The sequence below is a fragment of the Mobula hypostoma genome, chromosome 20 (assembly GCF_963921235.1).
Source record: "Mobula hypostoma chromosome 20, sMobHyp1.1, whole genome shotgun sequence".
Classification (NCBI taxonomy): domain Eukaryota; kingdom Metazoa; phylum Chordata; class Chondrichthyes; order Myliobatiformes; family Myliobatidae; genus Mobula; species Mobula hypostoma.
Genome location: NC_086116.1, coordinates 12,598,392 through 12,611,136, shown reverse-complemented (window position 1 = coordinate 12,611,136; position 12,745 = coordinate 12,598,392). Strand labels below are relative to the sequence as shown.

General features: G+C 39.1%; 1 protein-coding gene across 8 annotated transcripts in view; it reads left to right on the top strand.

The window, feature by feature from the left end:
* Positions 1-12,745, top strand: part of plekha5 (pleckstrin homology domain containing, family A member 5) — a 299,971-nt gene that overhangs the window by 273,955 nt on the left and 13,271 nt on the right. For all 8 annotated transcript variants that reach the window (XM_063072405.1, XM_063072403.1, XM_063072406.1 and 5 more), the window contains 2 exons: positions 7,703-7,864; positions 8,521-8,636. In XM_063072405.1, coding sequence (XP_062928475.1) covers positions 7,703-7,864; positions 8,521-8,636 — 278 coding nt within the window. The remainder of the gene's footprint in view (positions 1-7,702; positions 7,865-8,520; positions 8,637-12,745) is intronic.

Sequence of the window (12,745 nt, the reverse complement as noted above, 5' to 3'; positions counted from 1 at the left end):
TTTAGTACAGTGGAGAGCACATCTGGCACAGGTACTTTTCCCAGTTGTCTTCAGATAACTCAATATATTACATTTTTTAATGAATAAGGTTGTTCCTAACTGGACAAATAGCAAGAAGCTTTCTTGTGTTCTTTTGAAATAAGGTGTGTAATATGAACTACTTAGAACTATAGATCCAAATATGTAAATAGGAATATCTAAACTTGCACTGTGTTAATCAATAAGTAACTTTCTAAACATACCATGTTTCAAAAAAAATATAATCCCCATTTATCATTTAAGCTGAGAATGCTGGAAGTACTCAGCTGACCAGACAGTATCCATGGAGAGCAAAAGTTAATTAACATTTTAGACAAATAACTTACGTCTTTTTTCAGTTTTCTAAGGAAAGTTCATTGACCTGAAACATAAATTCCATTCTTCTCTCCACAGATATTGCCTGTCCCACTGACTTATGCATTTAAAACTTAATGTTTATGTTCATATTTACAGTATCTTTCTTTTGCATGACTTCTGTTTGTATGGATTTTTCCATAATTTATTTTGGAGACTGCACCATGGTATTAGATTTCTTGATGAGCCGGGCATTCTGCTGACTTTGGTCTGACTTTGTTAGTGACTAAATCCGAATAGCCACTGCAGAACTTTAAGTAATTGAAATGATCTTGATGCATTTTGATATCATCACTCTGCAGTAATTTGAAATTGGTTTTGGATGTCTGGAAATTACCGTGACTGTGGTGTTTACCTACTAAATTATGTACTACGATGACTCAACAGATTTTAAATGCCTTTTGTAGCATTATAATACAGGATTCAAACGAGAATTTTTCATGTGTTTTAATATTTCCTCCCAAATGGTCCACAACACATCTTCAAAAGGTTAAGATTTTCTATTTTTGCATGATGATTAACAATTTTGCATTTCTATCTTGTCCCATATGAATTCCCCATTGAGACTGAATAATCTTTACTAGAATGGTTTGTTCATAATGTTTTCTTTAGAAAAGATTGGCTGCTAAAAGTGAAGCTTGTCCAGTTGAAAACTCAGATTTCTCTCAGAAAAAAAGCTCTTTCACACTTTGAAATTTAGTAGATAAAAGAGATCAGTTTAGAAACACATTTGAAAAGAAAATACAGAATTCCTTATATGTGACCTTTTTACATCACTTTATGTGGTAAGATAAGGATTAGTGACTCAGTTTTCAGTAACAGTGCCAAAGCAAAACCTTTAGAAAACGGCCTATCAGCAAGAATTTGTTGTGCTACAAATTGATAATTTAAACCATTGCAGCTGGAGCTTAGTGGCTGAAGTAATTAACAGCACCATTATTTTGCCAAACAAAAGTTGGTCTGCATGGAAGGAAACGTTATTAAAAGAAACAGTTCCCTGGAGAAACAATACAAAAATAAATCAGATTATTTTGATATTTATCTTTCTATATTGAATTCAGTTTCTGACCTGGTTGAAATTTGCATTTGTTATATAGTTTTAATAGCCGAACAATTGCAGTGTTTGATAGGACACATTGATGTACTTCACCAGTCCAAAATACCACACTATTAACTCCCATCAAGGCCTAGTAACCCATCAACCCCGAAGCCAACTGACCTACATTGACTTCTGGTTATGCATTGACAAAATTCTCCACCTTGTTTTCAAATCAATGCATGACCTCACCCTTTCCCATCTCTTGTCATCTCCTTCACCCCCCATGCCTCTGACCTATCTCTGCTCACCCAACTTGACCGAAGCATGGTGATTTTTTTCCCCCCCAAGTCTCGAGATTTCTTAACCCTTCATTCCTACTTTTAAACACTCCTTTCAATGTCCAACTTCCACCAATATCTCAGGAGTGTGATGCAGTGCCAATTTCTGGGTATCATCTTGGGATACCTTATTTAAAGTGCTATGTAAATATGAATTATTGAGAATTTGACCTTGATAGAAAAATGTATGAAGCTCTCATGTCAACAATTCAGTAACTAGCAAGGAAACTATTGTTCATAGATGCCTCCTGCTGTTTCTCTATAATATGGCCAGTTAATAAGGGTAATCATAATTCATAGGACAATTACAACATTTCAATAGCACTGCAGTATCTTTAGCAAATACATACCTATTTCAGCTAAGACCTGATGACCAGAAGAGTGTATAGTTGTATTAATATTGCCTCTCAAAAAAATCCTCACAGCACTTTGTCTTTCTTTTATTTCTTGGATGAAGATGTCAATAAACCTTAACGTTGGTTATAATTTAAGGACTATTCCTTCGAAGTAGAACAAAGACCACTAAGTGCAAACGTCAAAAATTCCATTTAGTCCATATATCCTGCTCCCTCCAGGGACCGCATCTAATAAATGTAAAGTTGTAATCATTAAGTAATCACAAAGGGAGCTGTTGTGGGGGAGGGGTTGAGTTGCTGTGGGAAAGAGCATTCAATAAATTGGTGTCTTTCAAAAAGACAATGATTGTAGAATTTTAGTGGGATAACATTCTGCAGGGTGCCCTCTACTTTCTTTCCTGCACGGTGAGTATACAATTGTGGAGCGAATTTTTGTGATGGCATATTTATTTAACTATTGAAACACTTCAGCCATTCACAAGTTGCAGCTGCTGTGGTGCATTTTTTTGAACCATTAAGTGTGCTGAGATTTACCTAATTACCAAGCACAAATAACAATGTCTTTGAGAATGGACAAAAAAGTCTTGTACTTCTGTTGAATTGTTGGGTTTTCCAAACCAGCCACAGAATGTCTCAATTAGAAACTTGTTATGTTCAGTGTCTGCATGTAAAAGTTCTTAGAAAAGCATGTTAATAGGTTTATAGTGTAACTCACTTGAATTGGTAAATGAAACATTGAACAGCTAGTCCTGGGTTTGCTGATAAGAAGCAACATTTGATCAGTTAACTTTAGTTTTTGGTAATGCTGGTAGTGTAAAAGTGCTAAGTGACATTCTATAAAGAGTTCTTGTACTTTTTTGTGTTGTTGCTTTCAAGTTGTGTTGCAAAGTGGCAATGCTCTACCCTACCCTGGTTTCCTTTTTTCTCATCTTATAAGTCTGGGCAGCACAGTAGCATTGCAGTTAGCAGAGCACTTTGTAGCAGTGGGTTCAATTCCCACCACTGTCTGTAAGGAGTTTGTATGTTCTCCCCATGACTGCGTGGGTTCCCTCTGGTGCTCTGCTGTCCTCCCACGTTCCAAAAGACATGTATGCTATGGTTACTTGTGGACATCCTATGTTGGCACCGGAAGCACATGATACCCCCAGCACATCCTTGGACTGTGGGTTGTTGATGCAAACAATGTAATTAACTGTATGTTTCGATGTTTCCATGTACACGTGACAATTATATCTAAACTGTATTTGTAAACTGAAGTTGTTATATCATTGCAGCCATTAGTTACATTGTCGGTGTTCTTAATATATCTTGCAGCACTTTGATAGAATATTTTCAAGCAGCAATAGGTGAATCACGGGGCCCTATTCCACTGTAGCAAAGTCAATAGCTTCACCTTTTTTCATTTAATATCAAACTTCATTGCGATGTGAAGTTCCATTGAATATTTTATGGTACAGGTTTCCCCTGCCATCCGAAGGTAGAGCGTTCCTATGAAACGGTTCGTAAGCCGAAATGTCGTAAAGCGAAGAAGCAATTACTATTTATTTATATGGGAAAATTTTGTGAGCGTTCGCAGACCCAAAAATAACCTACCAAATCATGCCAAATAACAAAAACCTAAAATAACAGTAACATATAGTAAAAGCAGGAATGATATGATATGATATGATTACAAATACCTGGGGATACGAATTGACAATAAACTGGACTGGTCAAAGAACACTGAGGCTGTCTACAAGAAGGGTCAGAGCCGTCTCTACTTCCTGAGGAGACTGAGGTCCTTTAACATCTGCCAGATGATGCTGAGGATGTTCTATGAGTCTGTGGTGGCCAGTGCTATCATGTTTGCTGTTGTTTGCTGGGGCAGCAGGCTGAGGGTAGCAGACACCAACAGAATCAACAAACTCATTTGTCAGGCCAATGATGTTGTGGGGATGGAACTGGACTCTCTGACGGTGGTGTCTGAAAAGAGGATGCTGTCTAACTTGCATGCCATCTTGGTCAATGTCTCCCATCCACTACATAATGTACTGGGTGGGCACAGGAGTACATTCAGCCAGAGACTCATTCCTCCAAGATGCAGCACAGAGCGTCATAGGATGTCATTCCTGCCTGTGGCCATCAAACTTTACAACTCCTCCCTTGGAGGGTCAGACACCCTGTGCCGATAGGCTGGTCCTGGACTTATTTCATAATTTACTGGCATAATTTACATATTACTATTTAACTATTTATGGTTCTATGACTATTTATTATTTATGGTGCAACTGTAACGAAAACCAATTTCCCCCGGGATCAATAAAGTATGACTATGACTATGACTATAAATACACAGCCTATATAAAGTAGAAATACTTTTCCACAATCATTACTGAACCGTTCTCTGTAGTGAAAATCTCGCGCAAGTGCCGTCGGCAGAAAATCTCACGCAAGCGCTGTTGGCAAGAGCACTCTCTCCAGTAACCTTTAAGCTATGAAGCTGCCAAATCATACCAAATAACATGTAAAAATACACAGCCGATATAAAGTAGAAATAATGTATGTACAGTGTAGTATCACTTAAACCAGAATCGGGACAGCGCAGAGCACACTGATGATGGTGTGTTAGGCTGAGTCATCGCAGGTTGGCTGGTGCAGTGACCCCCACCCTCCGGGCCACCAACCGATACATGGCCGTGAAGCATGCAGGGGACCAGCGGTAGCCGGGAGGCACACAGCACATCTTTGAGAAAAAAGCCGAAATAAACATGCTAATTAATTAGGTGCCGCCTCTGATCTGGGCCGACAATTACGTGTCGGCGGCACCTAATTAATTAGCATGTTTATTTTGGTTTTTTTCTTAAAGATGTGCTGTGTGCCTCCTGGCTACTGCTGCATTCTCCGCGAATCGGTACAGTATCTGTCCGCGGCCTGGGTTTTGGGGTGGTGGGACACTGGGGTGTCATCTCATCGTCTGTTTCCATTAGAGCAGGCAGCTCATCTCCTCTGACTGCCTGCCTCGATGTCAAAGGTCGAGGTTCGTCGTCTGCTGTGGCTGATGTGGAAGGCTTGCTTGACTGCTGAGCCTCGCGCATTTTTCTATCATACAGTTCTTGGTAAGGACTCAAAAAATCTTGCAAATATCCCCTAAACTTACGTACCCTTTCAAAATTAAAGTCGTACTTTATCATTACTCATTTGGTTTCAATTGTTATCCTTTCCTCTTCCAATTGCATCAGCTCTTCATCTATCAGTTCTTGGTCATGGGATGCCAAAACCTCTTCAACATCATGTTCGTCAGCTTCCACAAGCCAAACTCACTTTGTCCTTGCTTCGTTCACCACGATCAAAACGCTTAATTATGTCTAGTTTTACGCTAAGTGTAACACCCTTATGAGCTCTTTCAGGCTTTTCCGACACCATAGAACTCATCTTGCTAACGACTGCTCAGAGGCTCGTGTTAAAGCAATGCTGGCGAGAATGCTGTTCCGAATCCGGGGAGAGTGGCTGCTCGGGGCGCACGCTGCTTTTTATCACGCGCTGATTTTTTTCGCGCACTGAATTTTTTCGTAACGGTGAAAACACCTTCTGAAAGCGAAAACAGGGTACTAACGTAGGTCTTTCGTAACAGTGGGGTTTCATAAAACGAACGTTCGAGAAACGGGGGACACCTGTAATTAAAATATGTTGGCATGGGATGTTAGTGGCTCCTATTCAGTCACATGTATGAACAGTGTTGTTTTGTGGTTGCATAAAACTGGGCCACCTCCAGATATGGGGGTTGAAATGAGGGTACAAAGCAGACTGAAAGCCAGCAGCTTGCTGCACCACTGTTGAGAGTTTTGTTTTAAATGGCCCTGTGGAGCAGGTGTAAGCCAATGTATCTAAGGCAAGGCTTCGCATGTGTTGTCGAGGGTATTTGTGGGGCCTGAAAATTAAAGTGCAGAGCTTTCACGTGACCAGTATCAGCCACTTAAGAAAATTAAACCCACATACAAGGGGAAGGTTTGGAGTTTGAAACTGCACAAATTTTCATAATTTTTCATAATTTTCCATTTAAGGATGATTTGATGCCTTTTCTTAAAGACAGTATCACTGTTCAGATTGTTCCTTATTTTAAACAAAAAAGTCCCTTCATTGGGCAATAGTGTGTCACACAGAGGTGGCAGTTGCTGTTGTTGCCACTGATGTTTTACCTGGTAAAACGTTGCATAACTGATGCACTTCAGGTTAACATGTTTTATTGCCAATGGACATTAAAAATTATGCTTTCTGTTTAAAAAAAGTTATAACCTCAATCATGTATATAACATGGTTGCAAAATACTTAAAATGATGTCACAGCTGCCATATTATTCTGACGATGATTGCATACACCTTCAGTTCAAAGTTGATTATAATCTCCCAGTTCTTTTCCCCTTTTTGGTGTTGTCTTGCCAAGCCATCTCTGAGGGCAGGGCGCCCATGAGAAGCAGAGAAATATGAGGTCACATGCTGGTAGGAAACATCTCCAATTTGTCCATTCTATGGGGGCCTCTCCAAGACAACCATATTTTTATGCAGGCAGTTAAGCATGACATTAATAGGTGAGAAAACGCGTTAAATTCAAAGTGATTGCTGATGCGGGAAAGTGTGACAACGCAGTCCAGTTGTTGGAAACTGAGTGAAATATGGCACCTTTGTAACATAGAACAGTACAGCATAGTACAGGGCCTTTGGCCTACGATGTGCTGACCTTTTAGCCTACTCTGAGATCAATCTCCTATATAGCCTTCCATGTTTTCTTTCATTCATGTGCCTACCTAAGACCCTACCTAGTGTATCTGCCTCTACCCCCACAGTGTGTTCCATGGACTTACCATTCTATGTAAAAAAAAACACCCTGCCTCTGACACCCCCTCTATACTTTCCTGCAATCACCTTAAAATTGGGTCCTCACTATTAGCCATTGCCCTGCTGCCTGTCCACTCTATCAGTGCCTCTTATTATCTTATCATTTCCTTCACATCACTTGATTCTTCTCTATCGTCAGCTCTCATCCTGCTTTGCTCCAAAGAATAGCGTTAGCTTGCTTATCCTTTCCTCATAAAACATGCTCTCTAATCCAAGCAGCATCCTGATAAACCTCCTCTGCGCCCTCTCTCATGCAAATAACATATATGTCACCATATTATACCTTGAAATTCATTTTCTTGTGGGCATTCACAGTAGATACAAAGAAACATAATAGGATCAATGAGGAAAGAAAAACACATAATAATAAATACTGTAAGTAATAAATAATGTGAGAACATGAGTTGTGGTGTCTTTGAAAGTGAGTCCATAGGTTGTAGAATCAGTTCACTGTTGAGTGAAGTTATCCACACTGGTTCAGGAGCCTGAAGGTTGAGGGATAATAACTGTTCCTGTTAGTGAACTAGTTAAGTTTTTATATTTATCCAGTAGCTACACTTGTGACCATTACTGCTTTTTATTTCTGAACTGAGTCAAATACTCAGGTTGGAGCCTGTACTCTAGGTAACACTGGGGCTTTCTGAACTGCTGGTCTAAGAACCTGCTACATTTTCCACAGTAAAGTATAGATGTTGTTTGTTTCAGCTTTACAGAAATAGAACAGTTGAAAATAATATTAAGGATTTGGAAGCTGCTGTTCGAGATGATAATTATGATCAACATCCAGAAACTGCTGCCGAAGAAATTGCCCGTTTAAAGGAAGGAAACGTTGAGTCGAATCAGCAGCAGTCAGAAAGCAGGAAAGATGTGAGTTCAAATAAAATTATGCTCCATATTTCTTACCTTCATTCCATTCTGTATCCTCCGTAGACTGCAATGTAATTCATAAATTTTGGGGAAGTTTGGGCATGACAATAATTGAAAGAAATAAAATATAAGAAGCTATAAAATGTTGCTTGGTTTCACTTGATGTTAACAGAAAGGGTCTTACACTTCCAGAAAGGAAACTGAGAAGTTTAGTGTTTATTCAGAAGAGTTCTACTGGCAAAGGGAATATCTCATGGAGACCAACATAATTTTGCATTGATACAAAGGGACAAAGATTGATTATCAAAAATGAACAGTGACATTCTTTTGAAAACACATCCATCTGTTTTTTTATGAGGCTCACCCAAATAATACTAACGAGGCTCATGGTAATGTTTTAAGCCAGCCTTAGTAACCTGGTCGGATACTTTGCAGCTCAGCTCACTTCATTTCCTCCATTCTGACACAGCAAAGTATTGGAACTCAACTATTACTTGTTAAGTAATGGGGGCATTTTCATGGACTGTCTCCATGGTTCTCTCCATTTTCATGACTGTCAAATCTGAGACCTGTTCCTAGGTCTCAGATTAATAAACAAAATTATTGACGCACTTTAGACATCTTTAAAACCAATCTTTGTGTTTGCAACTCAACAGTTTCCAAGCCAGGAGCTCAAGATTGAGAGGTGCAATGAAGCTGAATCGGAAATGCCAAGTCCTAACAAAATCATGAGTAAATCAACAGCTATTGATGAAATAGAAATCAAAAGCAGGTATGTTACTGACTGAAGTTTAAAAATTGAAGAACTTATTAAATTTTATCGGGTCACTGCGGGTTGTCCCATAGGAAGAGATAGTCTAGAGAAGCATTGTAAGAAGAGGCTTAAAGTCTTACTACCTGACGCAGGAGTTCACTGCAATCCTGTTACAGTGAGACATATGTTGTGCCCACAACTTCTTCAAGCGACTATTTGTGCATTTTAGCTTCGGCTCTGTCTAGATTACTGTTCAAGCATGCTGCATTAAGTAGTAGAGTATCCAGAGCTGTGGTTGTCTGGTGTAAATGCAATGACCTGGCAATGATTTGCGCTCAACCTTTGTGCTTGCAGCTGTGGAGCAGGAGATGAAGAAGAAGGTATCGATATCAACAGCTACCTTCTAACTAACAGATTTGGAAATGGTCCAATTCCATGTTAATTCAGTTCCTATGTCCTTTGTTGCTGATCATCAACAATATCTGTCTTACCACAATGATAAAACCAATATCAATGTCAAATCAAAATGATACACCCATCCATGACAAACATCAACTACTAGTTCCTGTGCATTCTATTTGTGCCTGTCTTCCATGTGTATTCCAAAGCCTTGATCCTTCTGCTCACTGCATTCCAGTGGTTGAGGCTTGGTTAAAAGGCTGATGACAACACTGCAAATGCTCTGGACCTTGCCATGAGCAGTGGTAGTCTGAGCTAGCTGGCTACTTGACAGACAAAAGGAAGAGCAACGGCAGAAACAGCAGTATTGAGATTACAGTGTCACTTAGCCTGCTATGTTAGCCTTGTGTCCATCAGAGTTGGCTTCAGATTTTACAGTGGACAGCAGTGGAGGTTCCAAGCTCCATGTATAATCCTGTGCAAGGTTGGAGCTACATTTCGTGCGGCCTCTTAACATTGCGCACATGCTTTCTGTTAGGCCTGCCAATCTATTAAGTTGTTCATTATGCACACATATTAACCACCTTTGTAGATTATCCTACTAAAATCATCATTTGAATTCTCTGTAGCAGAACTTCTGCCCTGTGGGTAACTGGCCCTGATTTACCACTTTTGCCCTGTGACTTAACATATGCAGATTCCGTCTCCAAGTTATTCTCCACGGTAATGAAAATATCAGATCAAATGTCATCTTTGTTCGTATATTGTTGCATCATTGTCTGACCAGCTTAGAGTTCTTCACCATCCAGAGAGAGTGACGTAGTAGAGTTCTGGTGAGGGAAAGTGAGAGGTACTTGGCTTGACACCACGTGCATCGTGTATTCAAACGTGATCATGGAGCAGTGGACAGGAGGAATGTGAAGTGGAAGGTATCTGAATGTATCGAATTCTTCAATGCCTTTACTGCAGTTAACCAAAGATTCACAACCCTTAATCACTTGCACTTGAATGTAAACCTGGTGGGTTTCCTCTCCCAGTGAGTAGCAAGCCAGTCTAAATAACTTAATACCAGCTTTTGCTTATTTTCAACTTGGCTTCCAGCAAGCTGAAATAACTAATTCTAGCCATAATGTACCTTGCCAGGCATAATCATAACTACCTAACTACAGGCCTAAAGCAAAAAAACAGCACGCTTAGTGTGGGCTGATCAATGAAATGTGTTGAAGGATGGCAGGAACTGTTATTGCTGCTTGCATTGTGTTGAACTTAATTGTGCATTGCATTCCCAGCACATACTTATGAATGCTATTCAATTTGGCCCCGAGTAACTGCACTTCAAATACATGCCATTGTCTGTAAAGTACATTCAGATGTTTTGAAGTTGAGAAAAGTGTGATATAAATGCTTTCCTGTTCTCTTAAAATTTGGATTTTAAAGCCCCCCTTTAATTGGCTAAGTAGCCTAAATGTAAAAAGTGACCGGTAATGTGAAGCTTGAAATGAAATAAAATCTACTTGTTCTAAGACCTTTCCTTTTGTCAACAAAGGCAAGGCTACAAATGTACGTAAGTTACTTTTAAACTTTATAAAAATGTAGTGCCCCACCTGGAGTGTATTGCCACACATGAAAAAGGAGGCTGAAGCCTTGGAGAGGAAATTTGAAAAAATTTACGAGCTTAAGATCTAAACCTTTTGCATTTGAGACGAGAGGGAAAATAAAGGATAAATTTAATAGAGAGATCGAAATTATTGATTTTGTAGAGTAGATGTGATGTCCTTATTTGCTGTGAATCAAAGAGAATTGAGATAGTTGGTGAGAACAAAAGGTCTGATGAAGCTAACTTTTTTTCTTGGACAATACTTTATGCATTGTCTGAAAGTTGATTCCACTGTAACTTTCAAAAGAAATTGATCGTATACATAAAAAGGAACAAGAATGCACAAGACTGCAGAGTAATAGCAGATAACTGCAGTTACTGGGATTAATTGGAGAGCTCTTTTATAGAGTTAGGCCAAAAATAATTGGCTAATTGACTACCTCCATTCTGTAGTCCGGAGCTCAATTTATTTGCTGTTAATCAGTTATAGTGCATCAAGCAAATCTTCCCATGATACATTAACATCAAGGCTCACTGGCAAATGTACTGCAGAATTGATAGCCACCTAAAAACTGACAAAATCTTTCCGTAAGTAGTCTGTCCAGTATAAGGAAAGTATTTGCAGTAGTGTGGATTCCAGTTAATTGGGCTATCTGTTAATTGGGGCAGCTGCGTATTTGGTATGTAACATATGTAAAGAACAAAAAATAAATTGAGAAAGTAGCCAGGATTCTTTGTTTACTTGGTGCACTATACTGCTTAATTGGAGCAGGAGACTGTTGCCAAGCAGTTTCTAAGTAGTGTTAGTCGCATATACTTGCGTGGCTGTTAGACATTACACTATGCTTAGAGCAATCAGTTTTTAAATATCGTCATGTGTTTGTGTTTTTAAAAAAAAGCAGTGATTTTTGTCACTGATGGTTGTTGAGAAATAAACAATAAGACTATTAGGAACTGTTTTGCTTACCACGGTTTCAAGCATTCAGGCTTAGAGATGCCAGAAGCGGCTGGGAGTAAAAATGAAACTATTTCACTACTTCAGCAAGATAGGAATTATGAAGAAATTTGAAGGTATTGACAATCATCTTGAATGTTAAAATGTAAATCAAGATTTGGAGGATGCAATCGGTTCCCAGCCTCTTCTATGCCATGGACCAATTCCAGTATAGCAAGGGGGTGTGTGGACCCCAGGTTGGGAACCCCTGGTCTAAAGCATTGTATGAAGGCAGCCCATTGCATATCTGCGCTGATTTTGTTAATTTACAGTCAATCAAAAGAACATGAAGAACATGGCAGATAATTCCTTCATCAATAACTATTAGGAACTATTACAGTGTTATAGTACTGTAGAGGTATTGGTAGTGCTCTAATTTGTTTTGTATTTCATTTAAATACATATATTGTTGTTCAGTTAAATGGAAGTTTGTCTTTTTTATACCTTCTAACTACTATAATTCCATGAAACTTTGGTTAATTGGGGCAGCCGCTTAATTGGGCCAAAATGTGTTGGTTCCGATGTGTTCCAATTAACCAAAATCCACTGTATTTTGAAGGCACGGTGCTAATTTAGAAAAAAAATACAGTAGAATGTGCTTCACTGAGCAGCAGAGTATTTTCTCTTCCTAAATAAGTATGGCTTTGTATAGATGTGTGCACTGAATGGAGAGAACAAAGAGTGTCTGGGATAGGTGAAGACAAGGAGATAGTAAATGACACATTGGTGAGTGAGCATGGTGAAAGCTTGTTAGTTGTAGATATTCTGTTTCGAGATCTAATTAAGAGATGTATTAAAATGGAGATGAGGGGGGGATAAAAAGTAAAATGCTTGACCACGAGATAGAAATCAATTAAGTAAATCTGTGCAGATGCTATCGATCTGAAATCAAAAGAAAGAATGCTGACAATACTGAGCAGGGGATGCACCATCTACGAAGACTGAAACAGAGTTAATGCTGTAAATCAGTGACCTTTAATCAGAAATGGTCTTTTTTCTCTGATACGTGCTGAAGGCAGTGCAGGTTTCCCCCGCCATCCGAAGGTAGAGCGTTCCTATAAAACGATTCGTAAACCGAAATGTCGTAAACCAAAGAAGCAAATACCATTTATTTATATGGGAAAATTCTGTGAGCGT